Source organism: Pelecanus crispus, chromosome 2, assembly GCF_030463565.1.
Source record: "Pelecanus crispus isolate bPelCri1 chromosome 2, bPelCri1.pri, whole genome shotgun sequence".
Lineage (NCBI taxonomy): Eukaryota > Metazoa > Chordata > Aves > Pelecaniformes > Pelecanidae > Pelecanus > Pelecanus crispus.
Window position 1 is genome coordinate 50,042,029 of NC_134644.1, and position 15,290 is coordinate 50,057,318.

General features: G+C 51.1%; 1 protein-coding gene across 1 annotated transcript; it reads left to right on the top strand.

Moving 5' to 3' along the window:
* Positions 1–1,128: 1,128 nt before the first annotated feature.
* SLC6A20 (solute carrier family 6 member 20) lies at positions 1,129–14,064 on the top strand. Its single transcript, XM_075706540.1, has 11 exons — positions 1,129–1,249; positions 5,167–5,307; positions 6,028–6,119; positions 7,162–7,389; positions 8,866–8,976; positions 9,373–9,614; positions 10,541–10,703; positions 11,196–11,400; positions 12,145–12,304; positions 13,362–13,527; positions 13,915–14,064. Exons 1-11 carry the CDS (start codon positions 1,129–1,131, stop codon positions 14,062–14,064), a joined length of 1,779 nt encoding a protein of 592 aa, XP_075562655.1.
* Positions 14,065–15,290: the final 1,226 nt, after the last annotated feature.

A 15,290-nucleotide genomic window follows, 5' to 3' on the forward strand; every position in this document is an offset into this window, starting at 1 on the left:
CCCAGTCCTGGCGTGGAAAAAAACCCCACGTTTAGACAGAGGAAGGAAGCTGAGTCCGCGCTTGTTCAGCCCCTTTTTAGTGGTACAGGCGCTGCCGGTAGCCTCCTTCACTGGGAGACCTGTCTGAAGTGGTTGAGCTCAAAGTGTACCTTGGCAAGGGCCCAAGCACACAGGGTTCATGTTCAAACCTGGCATCTCGGTGTGTGCTCAGATGACCCAAAGGCCTCCTAGGTCCTCCTGCCTCCACAACGGGCCACTGACACCTTTTCCCAGTGGCCATCGTATATACTTGGTCCCTGCTGCTTAAAAATATTTTAAAACACCAACACCTGAGAAAAGTTCATCTGCAGCAGTGGGGTTTGAGGATGAAGGTAAGTGAAAAGGGACTGGGCTATTTTGCACTCTTACACACACAGAGAGCATGTAGAGGGAGGGCAGTATTCCCAGAGGGACAAACTTGAGTGTTGTACTCAAGGCTGCAGGAGGCTGCGGACCTGCATGGCTGGTAGGAACTGTTTCAAGGCCACTTTTGGAACTGGGGAGTGTGCTGGACTGGTTGGGGTGAGTACCAGGGTGCAAGTGACAGGATGTCCAAGGACCCATTTAGGGCAAGGGAATAAAAGCCAGCACTGACAGCCACTAAGCCCAGTCCTAATGGTCTGGGAACCCCTTCCCTGTCCTGTCAAATCCAAGCTGGTGCCTCACACACACAAATGCCGCTCCCAGGGAAGAGAACCCTGTTGGGAAGGAGTTTCCCATCTCCAAAACCAAGCTGTGGTCCCAGTGTTACTTCCTCCCTGTGTCAAGGCGGTATGTGAGCCGATAAAAATCCCTGGGCTCACATCCTTCCCAGAAATGCCAGTCAAAACTCAAGCAGCTATTCACCCAAAGTACCAATTTTATAGTTCTGTGTGTGTCTATAATCTATTTACCAGCATTCCTACTTCAGTATGTGCCTGTTAATAAGATTAGTAATTAAAAAGCTTGATAGGAATTGGCAAGCATAGCTCCTCCACCTTTCCCTCCCCTCCAAACGGGGCTGGCGTGGAGTCTGAGGCAGGGCTGGCAGAGTACCTGAAGGAGTGAAGGCAGGAAGGTTCTGCTGAAACCTCTGCCTGCAAGTAGGCAATGGAGAAATCCCGGCCGCTATGGGACAATCCCCTGCAGTTTGTTTTCGCCTGCATTTCCTATGCTGTGGGGTTGGGAAATGTGTGGAGGTTTCCGTACTTATGTCAGATGTATGGCGGAGGTAAGTGTGGCTTACGTTTCTTGCTTCCCTTGAAGAGGAGTGTGGCAAGCTTTAAATCCAAAAGTATGTTGACCATGCTGACGCCCTGGCCACCCAGCAGGGTCCGGGGCAGAGCAGGAGGTCAGGCATTTTTTTTTTTTCTGTGCAATCTTTTCTATTGCTGCTTTATTTTACGTATTCTTTAGCATAAGGCTTTCACCTGACAGCTGCCACAATACAGCAGCTTTCGTTTCCTAGAAGTACAGTGAAACAGTGGGAAGGCCCATGTTTTGTAAAAAGGATGGTGGCAGAGTGAGAGGTGTAGGTCCACATGGTATGTATTACTTTCTTGCCCCATTGAACCGCTCTGAAGGCATCAGAAACTGGTTCAGTTCCTTGTTAGTTCACTTGGAACATTTTGAGAAAGGGAAATGCTTATGCTGATTTAATTTAAGGATCAGCTGTATCATTTCAAGTTGCTGTCATTAATGTGTTGTCTCTTACACAAAGCCTTATTTTAGGAGGTGATAACTTGGCTGCAAATCTGCCTTGAAGTTGGCTGAAACTCCTTAATCAAGAGGAGTTCAACAGCTAAAGCCTCCCGGGAAGCTTTGAAAACAGGGAATGAATTGGTTTGGGCTCAAAAAGAAAAAAACCTCTTTGAAAGTTTATCACTCTCCTAGGTCCAAACTGGAGAAAGATGATGTCTATATCATATACCAGCCACAGATGTTCTTCCTTAGAAATCAAAAGTCAGTTAATTAGATTAATTAAAAAACAACACTAATAACCTCTTCTACTATACAGCTACCACTGGTTAATGACCACGTTTTGAAGAATCCTTATAAAGACCCTCTCTTTATAAGACATCCCAGTTTTATACTGCTTCTTGCACTGCACCTGTTCTTGTAGTGTTGGACCCATCTCAGTTGTGCGTTGTGACATGATGAACATCCTGCCTCATTTGCTTCTGGTCTGCTTCCGCCTTTTCTTCCGCTCAGGAAGAAACACACTGAGATGTTTAAGTGCTTTTTTGCTTGTTTTGTGCTTGTTCTGTTGGCTCGTAGCTTGCTTTTAAATGCACGTGTGGTGGTAGGAGTTAGTTCATGCTGGTTGTTAAAAAGCCGTCTCAGTGCTGGGATGGCATCAGAGCTGCTCTGTGGGATCAGCTCAGAAAAATCCAGATAATTCACTGGGTGAAACTACAGCAGAAACCAGATGCTGCAGTGGCTGAAGCTTTCTTAGATGTTTCAGATAGCAGAAGTGATAGACGTGCAGCAATTCTGGGTGTATCCACGGGTGCTTTTGAGGGTAAGAGCTTTATGTCTGACATTGAACTCTAGCACAAAGCTTAAAATGCAAGTGTTTCCGTACGCAATTAAACTGCCCGTGATTAGTTCGCTACCAGCCTATCTTGGTGGATGTCCTGAAGGACAGCAAAACTCAGACACTGGGGTGTTCGCGTTGTTTATCTTCTTCTTATCAGTCATCAGTAGTCTAGTAAAAATTCTCTGAAATGTAACCAAAACTGGAACAGTTGATTAACCAGAAAAAAGAAGATTCAATAAACCCAAGTATCTTCTGAAAAGCATGTTTTTATGAGAGTAGTTTCTCCACTACTTTTGTCCTCCCTGGTTAAATTTCTCAGGGGAGAGGCAGCTCTCCCTACTGTGAAACTGAAACTCCCGAGGGCAGGCTTTGCTTTTCTTGTTTTTCACTGCCCTCTTAAAAAGGATTCGGTGGCTTTCCAGGGGTCTGCAAAACCCATGCAGACAAAACATCGTTTCAGGAACTTAAAAGCTGGATATGCCAGGCACTGGGCTTAGGGGGGACACCAGCAACTGCTTGTTTGTCACCTTCCTTGTAGAAAAGCACAGAGCCAGTCCCTGTCCCGCCCAGCAGAGCAATAGAGCCCTTACTGCTGATGATACTCATAAACAGGGTATTTGCAGACTTTACAACCCCCTGCCTTCCTCTTCATCAGCATATTGCCTCGAGAGCTTGACCCGAACAGAGCGAGGGGGATGCAAACCTTGTAGGTGCAGTTGGTCTGTCCGTAAGCAGCAGGCTGAGCCGGGCTGAAATGTCGCTGGGATGGGTTTACAGCAGGGCGGGCGCTCAGCAGCACCCAGCCCTGAGCGAGGAGGCCCCCGGGTGCCAGGCAGGGTGCTGAGCAGAGGCGAGGGGCCGAGCCCGGTGCCTCGACCAGACCCGGGGCACACTCCACCCGTTGTGCCAACTGCAGGGGTCTGGTCTGGGGGCTGGTTTTTGCAGGTGGTTGGCACCGTAGGGAGCAGCGCCGGGTGTAAATGAGCAGGGAGGTCAGCGGAGCTGTGCTGGTTCACGGCGGGTAAGGAGCTGGTTCATACAGCTGCCCCGAGTCACTTCTATGAGGCATTTTGGTTGCACCCTTTAGGAAAAGTAGCATCACGAGCAAGATCAGGTTGCAAACAGGGTGCAGAGCAAGGGGCAGGGGGCTCAGCCCCAGCACCCCCAGCCGCGGGGGGACATTGGGGTGAAGAGCAAGCCTGGAGGCACTCCTCCTTACAAGGTGTCAAAGCCAAACATGTGGCAACGCTGCTGGGAGGGCGGAAAAGCCTTCGCAAAGGGCCTGACGCTGGATTCCCCCGTGGTACGTGGCAAAACTCCCCTCGGCGGCTGCTGGGGCAGCTCGCACCCCACCAGGACAGAGTGGCTGCAGGAGCTCTTAAACCTCCGACAGCTCCCTTGCGGCATAGGAAGTTATCTAACAGACTAACAAAGGGGTTGTTAATAACGATAGAGCCGGGAGGTGGGAAATTAATTCCCAGAATAAACCGGATTATTGCTCCGTGTTTATTTCCAGTTCTTTGCCTCAGTTGCTGCCCGGAGTTCATTCCTCTGCAGTGCTGCACCGAGCCCATTGCGAGGAATGTTAATGCTGCAGATTAAATCCTAAATAAGAGATATTTACGTAAATATTTTTGGCTTGCTGTAAAAAGGGAAGCAGGAAAGCCTTTGTGAAAATCCAGTCTTTGACTCAGTCAGCAGCTCTTTCTAAAGCAAGCCCCAAGTCGAGGACAAGGATTTTTTTTTTTTTTCCCCAGCAGAAATTTAAGCCGAAGCGCATCCCAGTTGCTGGGTGGGAAGGTCCTTTCCCCTCCCTTGCCACCTGCCGACCCATTTCTGCCATTCCTCTTCTGCAGGAACATCCCTGCGGCTCTCCGTGCCAGGGAAGCGGGGACGAGCCGATTTGGGGGAGGGGGAGGCCATGTGCCTCTGTCCCAGGGTCTGCTCCCACAGGTGGGACCCCAGAGGAAAAGCCTTCACCCCTTTGCTGGCATTTGCGGGCTCAGCATGGGTTTTGGGGGGAGTTTTCTGTAGTTTGGGGTTTTTTTTTAAGCCAGGCCAAACTTCAGTACATTACTTCAAACTCTATTCAACGCAGATGTTGCTGTTACTTTTTCATCGAGCGCTTCAGCTCTGCTGCAGACTGCCGCCCATGAAGTAAATCTTTCCCTCGTCCTCTTTCTCTCATTATCTTTTACAAGGTTTGGCTGGCGGTTAGTTACCCTTTAACAGCCCCAGCCCCGAACATTGCTCAAACCACCCGCAAAGCACCTGAGCAGCCCCGCTGCGACAGGGTGGCAACCGGCACATTTTAACAGCAGAAACCCCAGCGCTGCCAAGTGCCTGTGGAAAATTCCTCACACCCGGGTGCTCAGTGCCCACCGGCATCTGGGATGCCACCTGAAAACCCACGAGACGTCTCTCAGGGTTGGGCCGTGCCCTCAATACACAAAGCGCCTGGACAGGACCCAGCTCCAGCCACCTCCTGGGACACTAACGGGGCAATTTGACCACAAATAGGGCAACCTGGTGTTTATGACGCTGCTGATCTGCTGAAGGCCATCTGTTGGTTTTTTTGGGTTTTGTTTTTTTTTTTTTTTTTCTTGCAGGTGGCTTTTTGATCCCATATTTTATCATGCTGATCGCCGAGGGGATGCCGCTGCTCTACCTGGAGCTGGCTGTGGGCCAGCGCATGCGTCGGGGCAGCATCGGCGCCTGGAAAATAATAAGTCCCTACCTCTGCGGTGTCGGTATGTTCTCAGTTTGGAACTTTATTTTTTTAAGCGCCCCGGGGAAGACGGATGATTTTGAATGGAGAGCTTTATCTTTCAGAGCAGAAACCAGGCAGGAGCTGGGGTTTTACTGGGTCTCACCAGGCGGAGCAAAGCTGTTATCCAGAGGCCCCACGGCACGCATTTACCCCGTCCCTTGCAGGGCATTGGGGTCAGACCCTGGCTCGCTGTACCGGGTCCCCAGCCGTGGAGGTGTGAGTCCCCCTGCCCTCAGGCAGACTGCCAAAAATCACAGCACTTAACCCCGTCCCTGGGGCTGCCTGCACTGGGCTTTGACCCCAAGCGCATCATCCCGATAAGCTCAACACTGAGTGATAAATGGTGTCTTAATTTCCTACTGTGTCTGCCTACCACTGTCCGCTCTCAGCTACGTTATTATGTTCTTAAATTACCCCAATAGCCCAAACGATCGCTAATTTGCTTACATGCACATTTTGTGTTTAACAATACATTGAATATTCACCTTCCGAGGGGCTAAAGTATAAAATCCAGTGCAGGATAGCCCTGATGGGAGGGGAAGGAGGGTGTAGCAGCAGGGGCATGCCCTGTGCACAGGGCTGTGCAGAGGCAAACACACGCCTTGTGCCGGCTGCTGTGCCCCCCCCCCCGGGGGCGTGATGGGGCCCTGCGCATTTCGGGGTTTCACGGCTGACCAAGCGCCTCCCTCCATGTCCGCAGGCATCGCCAGCGTCGTCGTCTCCTTCTTCCTCTCCATGTACTACAACGTGATAAACGCCTGGGCCTTCTGGTACCTCTTCCACTCCTTCCAGGTGTGCGGGCGCCCGGCGGCGCGGCTCGGCCCCCGCCACGGCCGCGGAGGGTCATGGTGGCTTTGCTTTGGTGCTGGACATTGCCCAGCACCATCATCAGCTGGGGGCGGGGGGGAGCAAAAGCTCTAGAAACGCTCCCAGGGGTTTTGTGGGAGGGAAGAAAATGAGGCAGTGGTGTCCCTCTCTGGGGGGTCCCCAAGGGCATCGGGGTGTCTTCTCCACAAAACGCAGGTCGAGGCCAGCCCCGTGATGCCTTGCTTGCCTGAGTGGCCACAGTGTCCTGCACCCTGGGGTGGGTCTGCCTGAAGGCAGAGGAGATGGTCGGCCCTGGGGGAGAAGATCGGGAGGGTCATCCCCAGGGGAGAGGGTCAGAGAGGCTCAGTCCTCAGGGAGAGGGTGATGCCCAGGGAAGAAAGGCAGAGAGGGTCTGTCCGTGGGGAGAGGGTCAGAAAGGCTCATCCCCAGGGGAGAGGCTCGGAGAGGCTCAGTCCCTGGGGAGATGGGCGTCCCCAGGGATATGGCCAGAGAGGGTCAGTCCTCAGGGAGATGGTCAGGACCAAGGGAGAGGGTCATCCCCAGGGGAGATGGTCAGGACCAAGGGAGAGGGTTGGCCCCAGGGGAGATGGTCAGGACCAAGGGAGAGGGTCATCCCCAGGGGAGAGGGTCAGGAGCAAGGGAGAGGGTCGGCCCCAGGGGAGACGGTCAGGACCAAGGGAGAGGGTGATCCCCAGGGGAGACGGTCAGGACCGAGGGAGAGGGTGATCCCCAGGGGAGAGGGTCAGGAGCAAGGGAGAGGGTCGGCCCCAGGGGAGACGGTCAGGACCGAGGGAGAGGGTTGGCTTCAGGGGAGACAGTCAGGACCAAGGGAGAGGGTCAGCCCCAGGGGAGACGGTCAGGACCAAGGGAGAGGGTGATCCCCAGGCAGCACAATGCGGGGACAGCAAGCCCTGGACAGAAAGCCACCCTCACCTTCACCCCGCCCCGGCTCTCCCCACCATGTTGACGGTGGGTCCTTGCCCCGCGTCCCTCCCCTCCCTCACAGGACCCCCTGCCGTGGGCCACCTGCCCCCTGAACACTAACCGCACCGGCTACGAGGAGGAGTGCGAGAAGACATCGTCCACCCAGTACTTCTGGTACCGGCAGACCCTGAACATCTCGCCCTCGCTGGAGGCCAGCGGCAGCGTGCAGTGGGAGCAGGCGCTCTGCCTGACGCTGGCCTGGCTGGTGGTCTACCTCTGCATCCTCCGTGGCACCGAGTCCACCGGCAAGGTGAGAGGCGGGCGCAGCCCTGCCGAGCCCCAGCAGGACGTGGGGAGGTTAAACGAGCGCCAAAAAGGCAGCGGCCATGGCTGTTGTTACTTGGGGTTATGGCATCTCCGCGGGAGCAGCCGGCCCTGCTGCCTCTGCCGGCCTGTTAAGTTGCAACTGAAGAAGGCTCAACCAAAACACTGAGTGATATTTAAAAAAAAAAACAACAACCAAAACCCAGAAAAGTCCTTTAAATACAGGCACCTCTGCTGCAAAACCAGCTGCCAGGCTGCTGGCCCTGCGGAAAGCCGCCTGCCACAGCAGAGCCTGTCAGGAGACGTCTGTTCCTCGGTCTTTGCAAGAAAAAAAAGACGTCTACCGGGCATTTTTGCTCACTTTTTATTCACAGCAGAAGTTATGAGGAAGCGGGAGGAAAAAAAAAGCAATGTCCCAGCTGAGCCTGCACTAAGAAGCAAGCTGAGGGCTGTAATCCCCAAATCGTATTAGCCAAACGCAGAAAGCCAAGAGACCATAAACCAAGAATAACCTCTTAAACTTGCTGCAGCTGGCTTTGTGGGCAGCAAAGAAACAACTAAATAGCCAAGGCATATTGAAGGTGCATCGTGAAGGCAGGGTCTCGTCAGGGGGAGTGCAGGGGGCTTCCCCTGCATCCCCTGTGCGTTGGAAGCCGGCTGTCCCGCTGCGGAGGGTGAAGCTGCTGCATTTCTAGGTGTGTGACAAGGAAAGGCAGACGCCCACTGGCAGCGCAGGCAGGTGAAAATCAGAGGACTATTTGGCAATTGCCCACCAGCTTCTCTTCCCAAGAGCTTGGGAAGGCATTTTTTTTGTTAGTTTTTGTGTAAGTTTCTGGGTGAACCATTGGGGTACCCCCCCCCCCTTTTTTTTTTTTTTTTTTTTTTTGCACTTGGCTCTTTCCAACATGGAGATTAAACATTTAGATTCCAACTCAGGCGTTTGCTCAAAAGCTCATGGAAGACAACTGAAAGATTTAATTCCCTCCATCCCCCATCTGGGTTACATTAAGTTAAAGTCTTTTTCACATCTGAATTAAAATATTTTCAGTCAAGTTTGATTTTTGAGCTTTTATGAGGTCTGCTCACCTCCCTCCTAGAGCAGAGGGTAGATGCCCTTTGCCTAATGCGTTCCTGACAGATGGTTGCAAACGGGTGTTACTCCAGTAAATGGTGCTGAACTGAGTTTGTAAATGCTGCAAATATTTTAAATGTCATTCTTATTTTTCCAGTCAGAGAGAAGACTGGTGGGAGCATTAGCACAGGGTTTTTCATTAATAAAAACTTGTTTCCCTAAAACCTAAATCTGAAGTCAGATTTATCTGAAAATATTTGTTTAGAGTTTAATACAAGGTAACAAATACTTTACATAAAGCATTTCTGTTATTGTAACTGAGAAAGAGCTGACTATTAGAGCCAGTCTTGTGTATTCCTTAGACTAAGGTATTTCCCCTCCTTCCTCCAGGTGGTCTACGTAACAGCCTCTTTGCCATACTGTGTTCTCATCATATACCTCATCAGAGGATTAACACTTCATGGAGCTGTGAACGGGCTCGTCTACATGTTCACACCAAAGGTACAGAAAAATTGTACTGAACTTTTCACAAAATGTTATTAGTTACTAAACGTGTAGGTTTTTAAAAGGTGGTGACACTCCTTTTCCTTATACTGAATTTTGTGCAGCAGTAGGTCAGGTCAGGCAGCTGGAAAACTTGGCTGGGAGCAGCTGGAGACTGTTTTGCCATGGTGTCTGCCCATAAGCTGCTTGCTTTCTCCTGTAGAAAAAGACCTGCCCATTAACATCACCCATAGTGTATTGCTTCCAGACTGAGCAGTAACCCTGCCTAAAACCCACCCCTGAGCTAAAACAGCTGTGCAAAGGGGCCCATCCCCATCCCCGCAGGCTGGAAGGGGCAGTGCTGGCGATCCATGCGCAGCTTCACGCTCCTGCTCTCCCCGTCCGGTTTTGCAGCTGGAGCAGCTGTCGAACCCCAAGACATGGATCAGCGCTGCCACGCAGATCTTCTTCTCCCTGGGCCTGGGCTTTGGCAGCCTCATTGCATTCGCCAGCTACAACGAGCCCAGCAACAACTGCGAGAGGCACGCCATCATCGTCTCGCTGATCAACAGCACCACGTCCATATTTGCCAGCATCGTGACTTTCTCCATCTACGGCTTCAAGGCGACGTTTAACTACGAAAGCTGTGTAAACAAGTAAGAGGCTGGTATTTCACGTGTTTGCCACTGCAAGCCATTCTGGGGAAGATAAGGGGGGGAGGTAAATATATAACAGCACACGGTGCTGCCAGCGCTGCCCCGAGCCCAGCCCCGATACTGCTCTACTGAAGCTAATGGCACGACTTAAAGCGATGAAGGCTGAGATGAAAGGTCAGAGCTGGCGTGCCTTTTGACACCTGGGTGCCGCTTCCAGGCACGGGCTGGGTCAAGTGGATGAGTTTGCCTGGGCGAGTCATAGCAGCACTTTCCCCTGCACCCCAGTCCCAGCACATGCTTTGCAGGGAGAGGGGGGCTGGTTAATAAAATGCAATGATGCTCAGATCCCCCCCTGCTTGAGGCTAAGCCCTGTGCCAGGAGCTCGGCCTCCTCGGTGGTGATGCTCTGGAGGTGCCCCGCAGCCTGCAGGATCATGCCGCGAGGCAGCAAGCTCGCATGCGGTCCCTGGCGCAGGGCCCGCAGCAGTTACACTTTTACTCGTATTTTTACAGCTTTCAGTCTAGCTGCTGATCAGAGAGGAAACCAAGCTGCTAGCCCCTGCTCCTTGCCAAACGGCTTGTTAAATTGGTGGGGTGTGGGTGTGGGACTGGAGGGCAAAGGGGAAGAGGCGCCAGCTGGCGCTGGCCGGCATCCAAAATACCTGCTGGCTCCCTCCCAGGTGCCCGAGAGTGGCAGCCCAGGCGCAGGAGCTGCTCCCTCCGAAGCAGAGACGAGCACGAGGCTGCCAGCATCCCAACACGGTGCTGGAAGTGCCGCGGCTGCAGCTCCCACTTGGGGAGACCGGAGCCCTGGGGCTGGCAGAACAGCCCTGCGTGGGGGCCGATGGAGAAGGGGATGGGGTATAAAACCGGCATTGGTTTTACACCTTGGCCTGAAAGACATTCAGTTCCAGTAATCTTTCCCAGGGTGATCCTGCTGCTGCTGAACGCTTTTGACCTGGAGGAAGGCTCTTTAACAGCAGACAACCTGAACGAGATGAAAGACTACCTCATGGCCACCCACCCGCAGGAATACGCGCAATTATTGCCACAGCTTAAAAACTGCAGCTTGGAAGCTGAACTAGATACGGTGAGTTGCCGCTTTGCGCTGGTGCCTGGGCTTCACTTGTGCCTTTCCTCCCAGCGAGCCCCGGGCAGCCCCCCCAGCCCCACACGGGCACATCCGCACCCCCAGGAGCCGCCTGGCCGGGGGCTGCAGTGGGGCTCATTTCTGCACCTCGGGATGGGGCAGGGGGCTCTGGCTCAGCCCGGCAAGGGGCTCGCTTGGCTCGTTAGCAAATGAGCCGGGTGGCGATGCAGCCAGTCTGCTGGCTCCAGCTGTGGGACAGGGCAGGCCGCAAAGGTATGGGGCGAATGTTTTCGCTACGAGTGGGACTGTGCCAGTTTCTATCTAGTTTGAATAAATTAGTGAAGATCTCATCTGCCTCTGCTGTGCAGGCCCACCACCACGGGTGTATTTTGTTGTTGTGGAGGTTCAGTCTCATGTGTACCTATTCTTATGTGCCTTACTGAGCTGAGCAGCTGCCCACAACTCACTTCTTCCCCCGCTTCTCGCCGGCAGGCTGTCCAGGGGACAGGACTGGCATTTATAGTCTATTCTGAAGCCATCAAAAACATGGAGGTGCCCCAGCTGTACTCCGTGCTCTACTTTGTCATGCTGCTGATGCTGGGCATCGGCAGCATGCTGGGAAACACCGCCGCTATCCTCACACCGCTGACCGACAGCAGGGTCATTGCTGCCCGTTTCCCCAAGGAGGTGATCTCAGGTAAGCACCTGCCACGAGCAGCACAGGCCGTGCAGGGAGAGAGCACGCGTGGGCAAAAGCTTTGGTGGCCCACAGCTGTTGAGGGTCCGGCTTTGACCTCCGGTGGAGGGGAGAATATCAAAAATGCTGCCAGAAGGGTTTGCCTGCCCGTGGGAAATCCTGCCCAGCCTGTACAGCACTTCCCCTCCGGAGCTCTCAATGCACTGGGGCAATCGTGACTGTCTATTTGCAAGCTTCCCAACACACCCCAGCTCCTTCAGACCGGTGTCTACTGACCAGTGAAACTCAAAGGGCCAGGAGACACCTCAAGACACCTGCAGTGAATGGCTCTTCAGTCACATCACTGGTATCCCAACTGCGAACCAGCTCAGTCTTTGGCCAAAGGCGACACGTGCTCCCATTTGGGCATGGAAATCAGTTTTAATTGGATGCCCAGCAGTAACAGCAGATGATGTTACGTGACAAGGCTATTGCTAAGACTTGGTTGTCTTTGCTGCACCAATGTGCTGTGGCTGTGCAGGTCTAAGGAGCAGCAGTTTAAGGGTACACCAGCACGTTCACACACACACACAGAACCAGGCCTTTTCCAAAGGGCAAAAAATTATCTTTCTCCTCCGAGAAAGCTGCTCCCCAACAGAAATCAGTAGAAATCCTACCAGCTTTTTAGCCACAAGAAGTATGACATTTCCCCCACGCAATTACATTTCCAGGTGTAACGGCAGGGTCCCTGTTTTATCCATGCAGGTGTTGTGTGTTTCATTAACTGCGTGATTGGCCTAATCTTCACCATGGAGGCTGGAAATTATTGGTTTGACATATTCAACGACTACGCAGCCACCCTCTCACTGCTGCTCATCGTGCTGGTGGAAACCATTGCTGTGTGTTACATCTACGGGATAAGAAGGTAAAAGCTTGAACCCTCCTTTCTTCGTAGTGGGATAGCAGGGGTGTGACTGCTGGCCAAGACACACAGGGCCAAGAATAAACATACCAGCCTCGGGCTAAATTCTTCTCCTACGCTAAGGTATCAGCAAGGTATCAGCAAGGCAACGGGGACTCCCCTGCTCTGCAGACCCCTTCCAGGGCCTCGGGGCAGAGCTGCGTGGGGGCCAGGCTGGGCTGACGCCTTCTCTGCAGGCAGGGGAGTACCAATGAGCCATACACACTGCTCCCGGCTCTTCTGGTCTTTGGTCTCAAGAGCACCTCCTGCCGAAACCCTGCTTCTCCTTTCGCAGCAATTCAGCATGAGCACAACAGTGCCAGTAAGTCTGGTTCTACACCTTGCACATCCCTGGTCTCCCAAAGTCATCCCTTGTGGGTAAAAGCAAGATTCGGCATCAGGCAAGGTTTTACACAGCAGAGGTGTTTAGAAGCCCTGAGCACAAAGGAAGAGGCTTTAGTATTTGTTAGTCCGCTAGCACAGTACACGTACAGGCACCTACAGTGGTATTACGTCCTTGGTGATGACTTACTTCAAAGCCTTCAAGTCAGATCCAGGCTTCCTGCGTGATTTTAGGTACCATCCCCAGCATCAGTACTTCCTCAAAGACAGCTGAGTAACAGCGGTGAGATCAACTCAACTACACAAAAATGCACAGTGTTTTCTCCACATTACTTAAGCATAATCACTTTTCTCCCACAGCTTACACCATTAACAGTCTGACCTTACACCCCAGGCAGAATTTTGTTGGGACTGTTCCTGCTATACCTATTCCTAGCTACTCTTCCGCAGCTTGGGATCCTCTCAGAAGCCCTGCTTCCTTATTTCAACCTCACTAATCCTGCTGATCCAGTTCTTCAGACAATACCTCTCCGCTCATTACTCTTCTGGTCAACTATGCTCCCCTTTCCCATCTTACATATTTAATTCTGTAGGTGGTTTTGAAGTAACTCAGATCAAGGTATCGACTGAATATATGCAGCTGTTCTCAAAAATATGTTGTGGTTTTTTTTAAACACAGATTTGAGAAAGATCTTCACACCATGATTGGACACAAGCCAAACTGGTATTGGAAAATTATGTGGGCTTTCGTTAGTCCTTTGCTAATTATAAGCCTATTTATATTTTACCTCACCGACTATATCCTCACAGGAACGCTGCAATACCAAGCATGGGATGCCACACAGGTAAAATAGTTCTGGTTTGGGGTTTTTTTAAAACTTTCCTTAATTCCTGCAAGGACACAGCCTTCCTTCCTAACTACATTGTTCCACAAAACTGCCTTCTGAAAGCTTGCAGCTGAAGTCAGGGCAACTCCTTAATTTTGTGGAAAGGGAAAACTGGACTTAGTGACAACAATGCCACGGTTCTGTAAAATGGGAGTAATTTTAAAATGTCAATTTTAAGCTTGTATGGCTGGAGAAAGAAAAGCACCGAGGACAGTGAGGGGCTGCTGCAGCCTGCAAGCGCTTCTCAGAGGTCCTGTTTAAATACAGAGCTTTGTTCCAGACTCAACTCCAGGATGCTGAAAACCACAGATCCCACAGATCCAACGCTCCTTCTCTCCCTTGCAGGGGCAGCTGGTGACAAAGGACTACCCCGGCTACGCCCTAGCAGTGATTGGGCTGCTGGTGGCGGCATCCACCATGTGCATACCCCTGGGGGCACTAGTAACTTTTATAAGGAAGAGACTGAAGAGGGAAAGCGTTTCAACCGTTGCGTGAACACTGAGAGCTGGATTTGGGAAGACCTTACCCCCATCACCAGCGACCGGGCACTTCTGGAAGAAAGCAGCAACCATTACTTGTAGCAGCTATTATAGAGTTGAGAATCGTGGGTGCTATGTTGACCAAAAAGTGCTCTTAGGAGGTTCCACAATGGTTTGGAAAAAAACCCCCAGCTCTTCTGTAACAAGATGAAGCTTTAAAATGGCCTCTGTAAGAGAGGGAAAAACAGAAGAGCAGCTGACAAAATGCTAGCTAGCACAAATTAACCAGCATTATCAACCCATTACACATTAGGTAATTCTATTCCACTGTGTTGTAGCACTGCCTATGCGGAAACATGAGCAACCAATGAAGCATGTTCCTGCACCAAAGTACCAGCAAATACCCTTACCATTCAAGAAAGCCATGCTTAAGCAGGCACGTTATTTGAAATGACATCCGCATTTCATTAACAGATGAAACTGTTGAAGTCTTGCAAGGTGATAATCCCTTTCCTACAAGGGAAAAGTCAGTAGGATGGTATTCAAGACAAATGTGGCCAACACTGCTTCTTTTACACTTGTGTCCAGCAAAACAGGTTTTTTTTTTTTTTATATATATATATAATGTTGGGGTTTTTTTTTATATATATATATTAAAAAAAAAAGCTGCAGAAGTTTCCCTCATCTCCAGAAGAACTTCTAGTTCCAGTATGCAATTGTGCACTGTGCTGTACTTTGTATTTTCTAGGGATGCACTTCAAGTACACTAGAAGAAATCTGTGACAAAGCTGCTCTACAAGCCCCACCCAAACAAAAGTATGCCATATAATTAGCTGTGACAAAGTTCATATCCAGGTATAACTTTAATTGTGAGATGTAACAATCCAGCAGTTCCACAGAACTAGTTAATTTCCCTATGTGAATATTTTATAAAGAAAGCAACATGTTTAAATTGTAAGCTTCATGTAATAGAAAACAGTAAAATTATGTCTATGAACTTCAAAGAGGTCACTGAAAAACGACATTCGAGACACACTCATAGGATGCGGGTTCTTAACATAGTGTCTTAACTATGTAACCATTAGAAGATGTCAAGTGCCTTATTAACAGAGGGATTAATTTCAGACAAACATCGTTAAAGCACACCAACACAAGTATCTTGCTCTGGGGCAAAAAGCAAGAGGTAACCATACAGCCTTCAGGGGTGGTGAAATCTTGGCAATGACAACCAACACCAACAAG

Bases quoted from the DNA above. Each gene is read 5' to 3' on its own strand.
- SLC6A20 (XM_075706540.1), top strand. From the start codon at position 1,129: ATGGAGAAATCCCGGCCGCTATGGGACAATCCCCTGCAGTTTGTTTTC. The intron at 5,308-6,027 runs GTATGTTCTCAG...CCATGTCCGCAG, and splicing joins TCCCTACCTCTGCGGTGTCG to GCATCGCCAGCGTCGTCGTC. The intron at 7,390-8,865 runs GTGAGAGGCGGG...TCCTTCCTCCAG, and splicing joins GCACCGAGTCCACCGGCAAG to GTGGTCTACGTAACAGCCTC.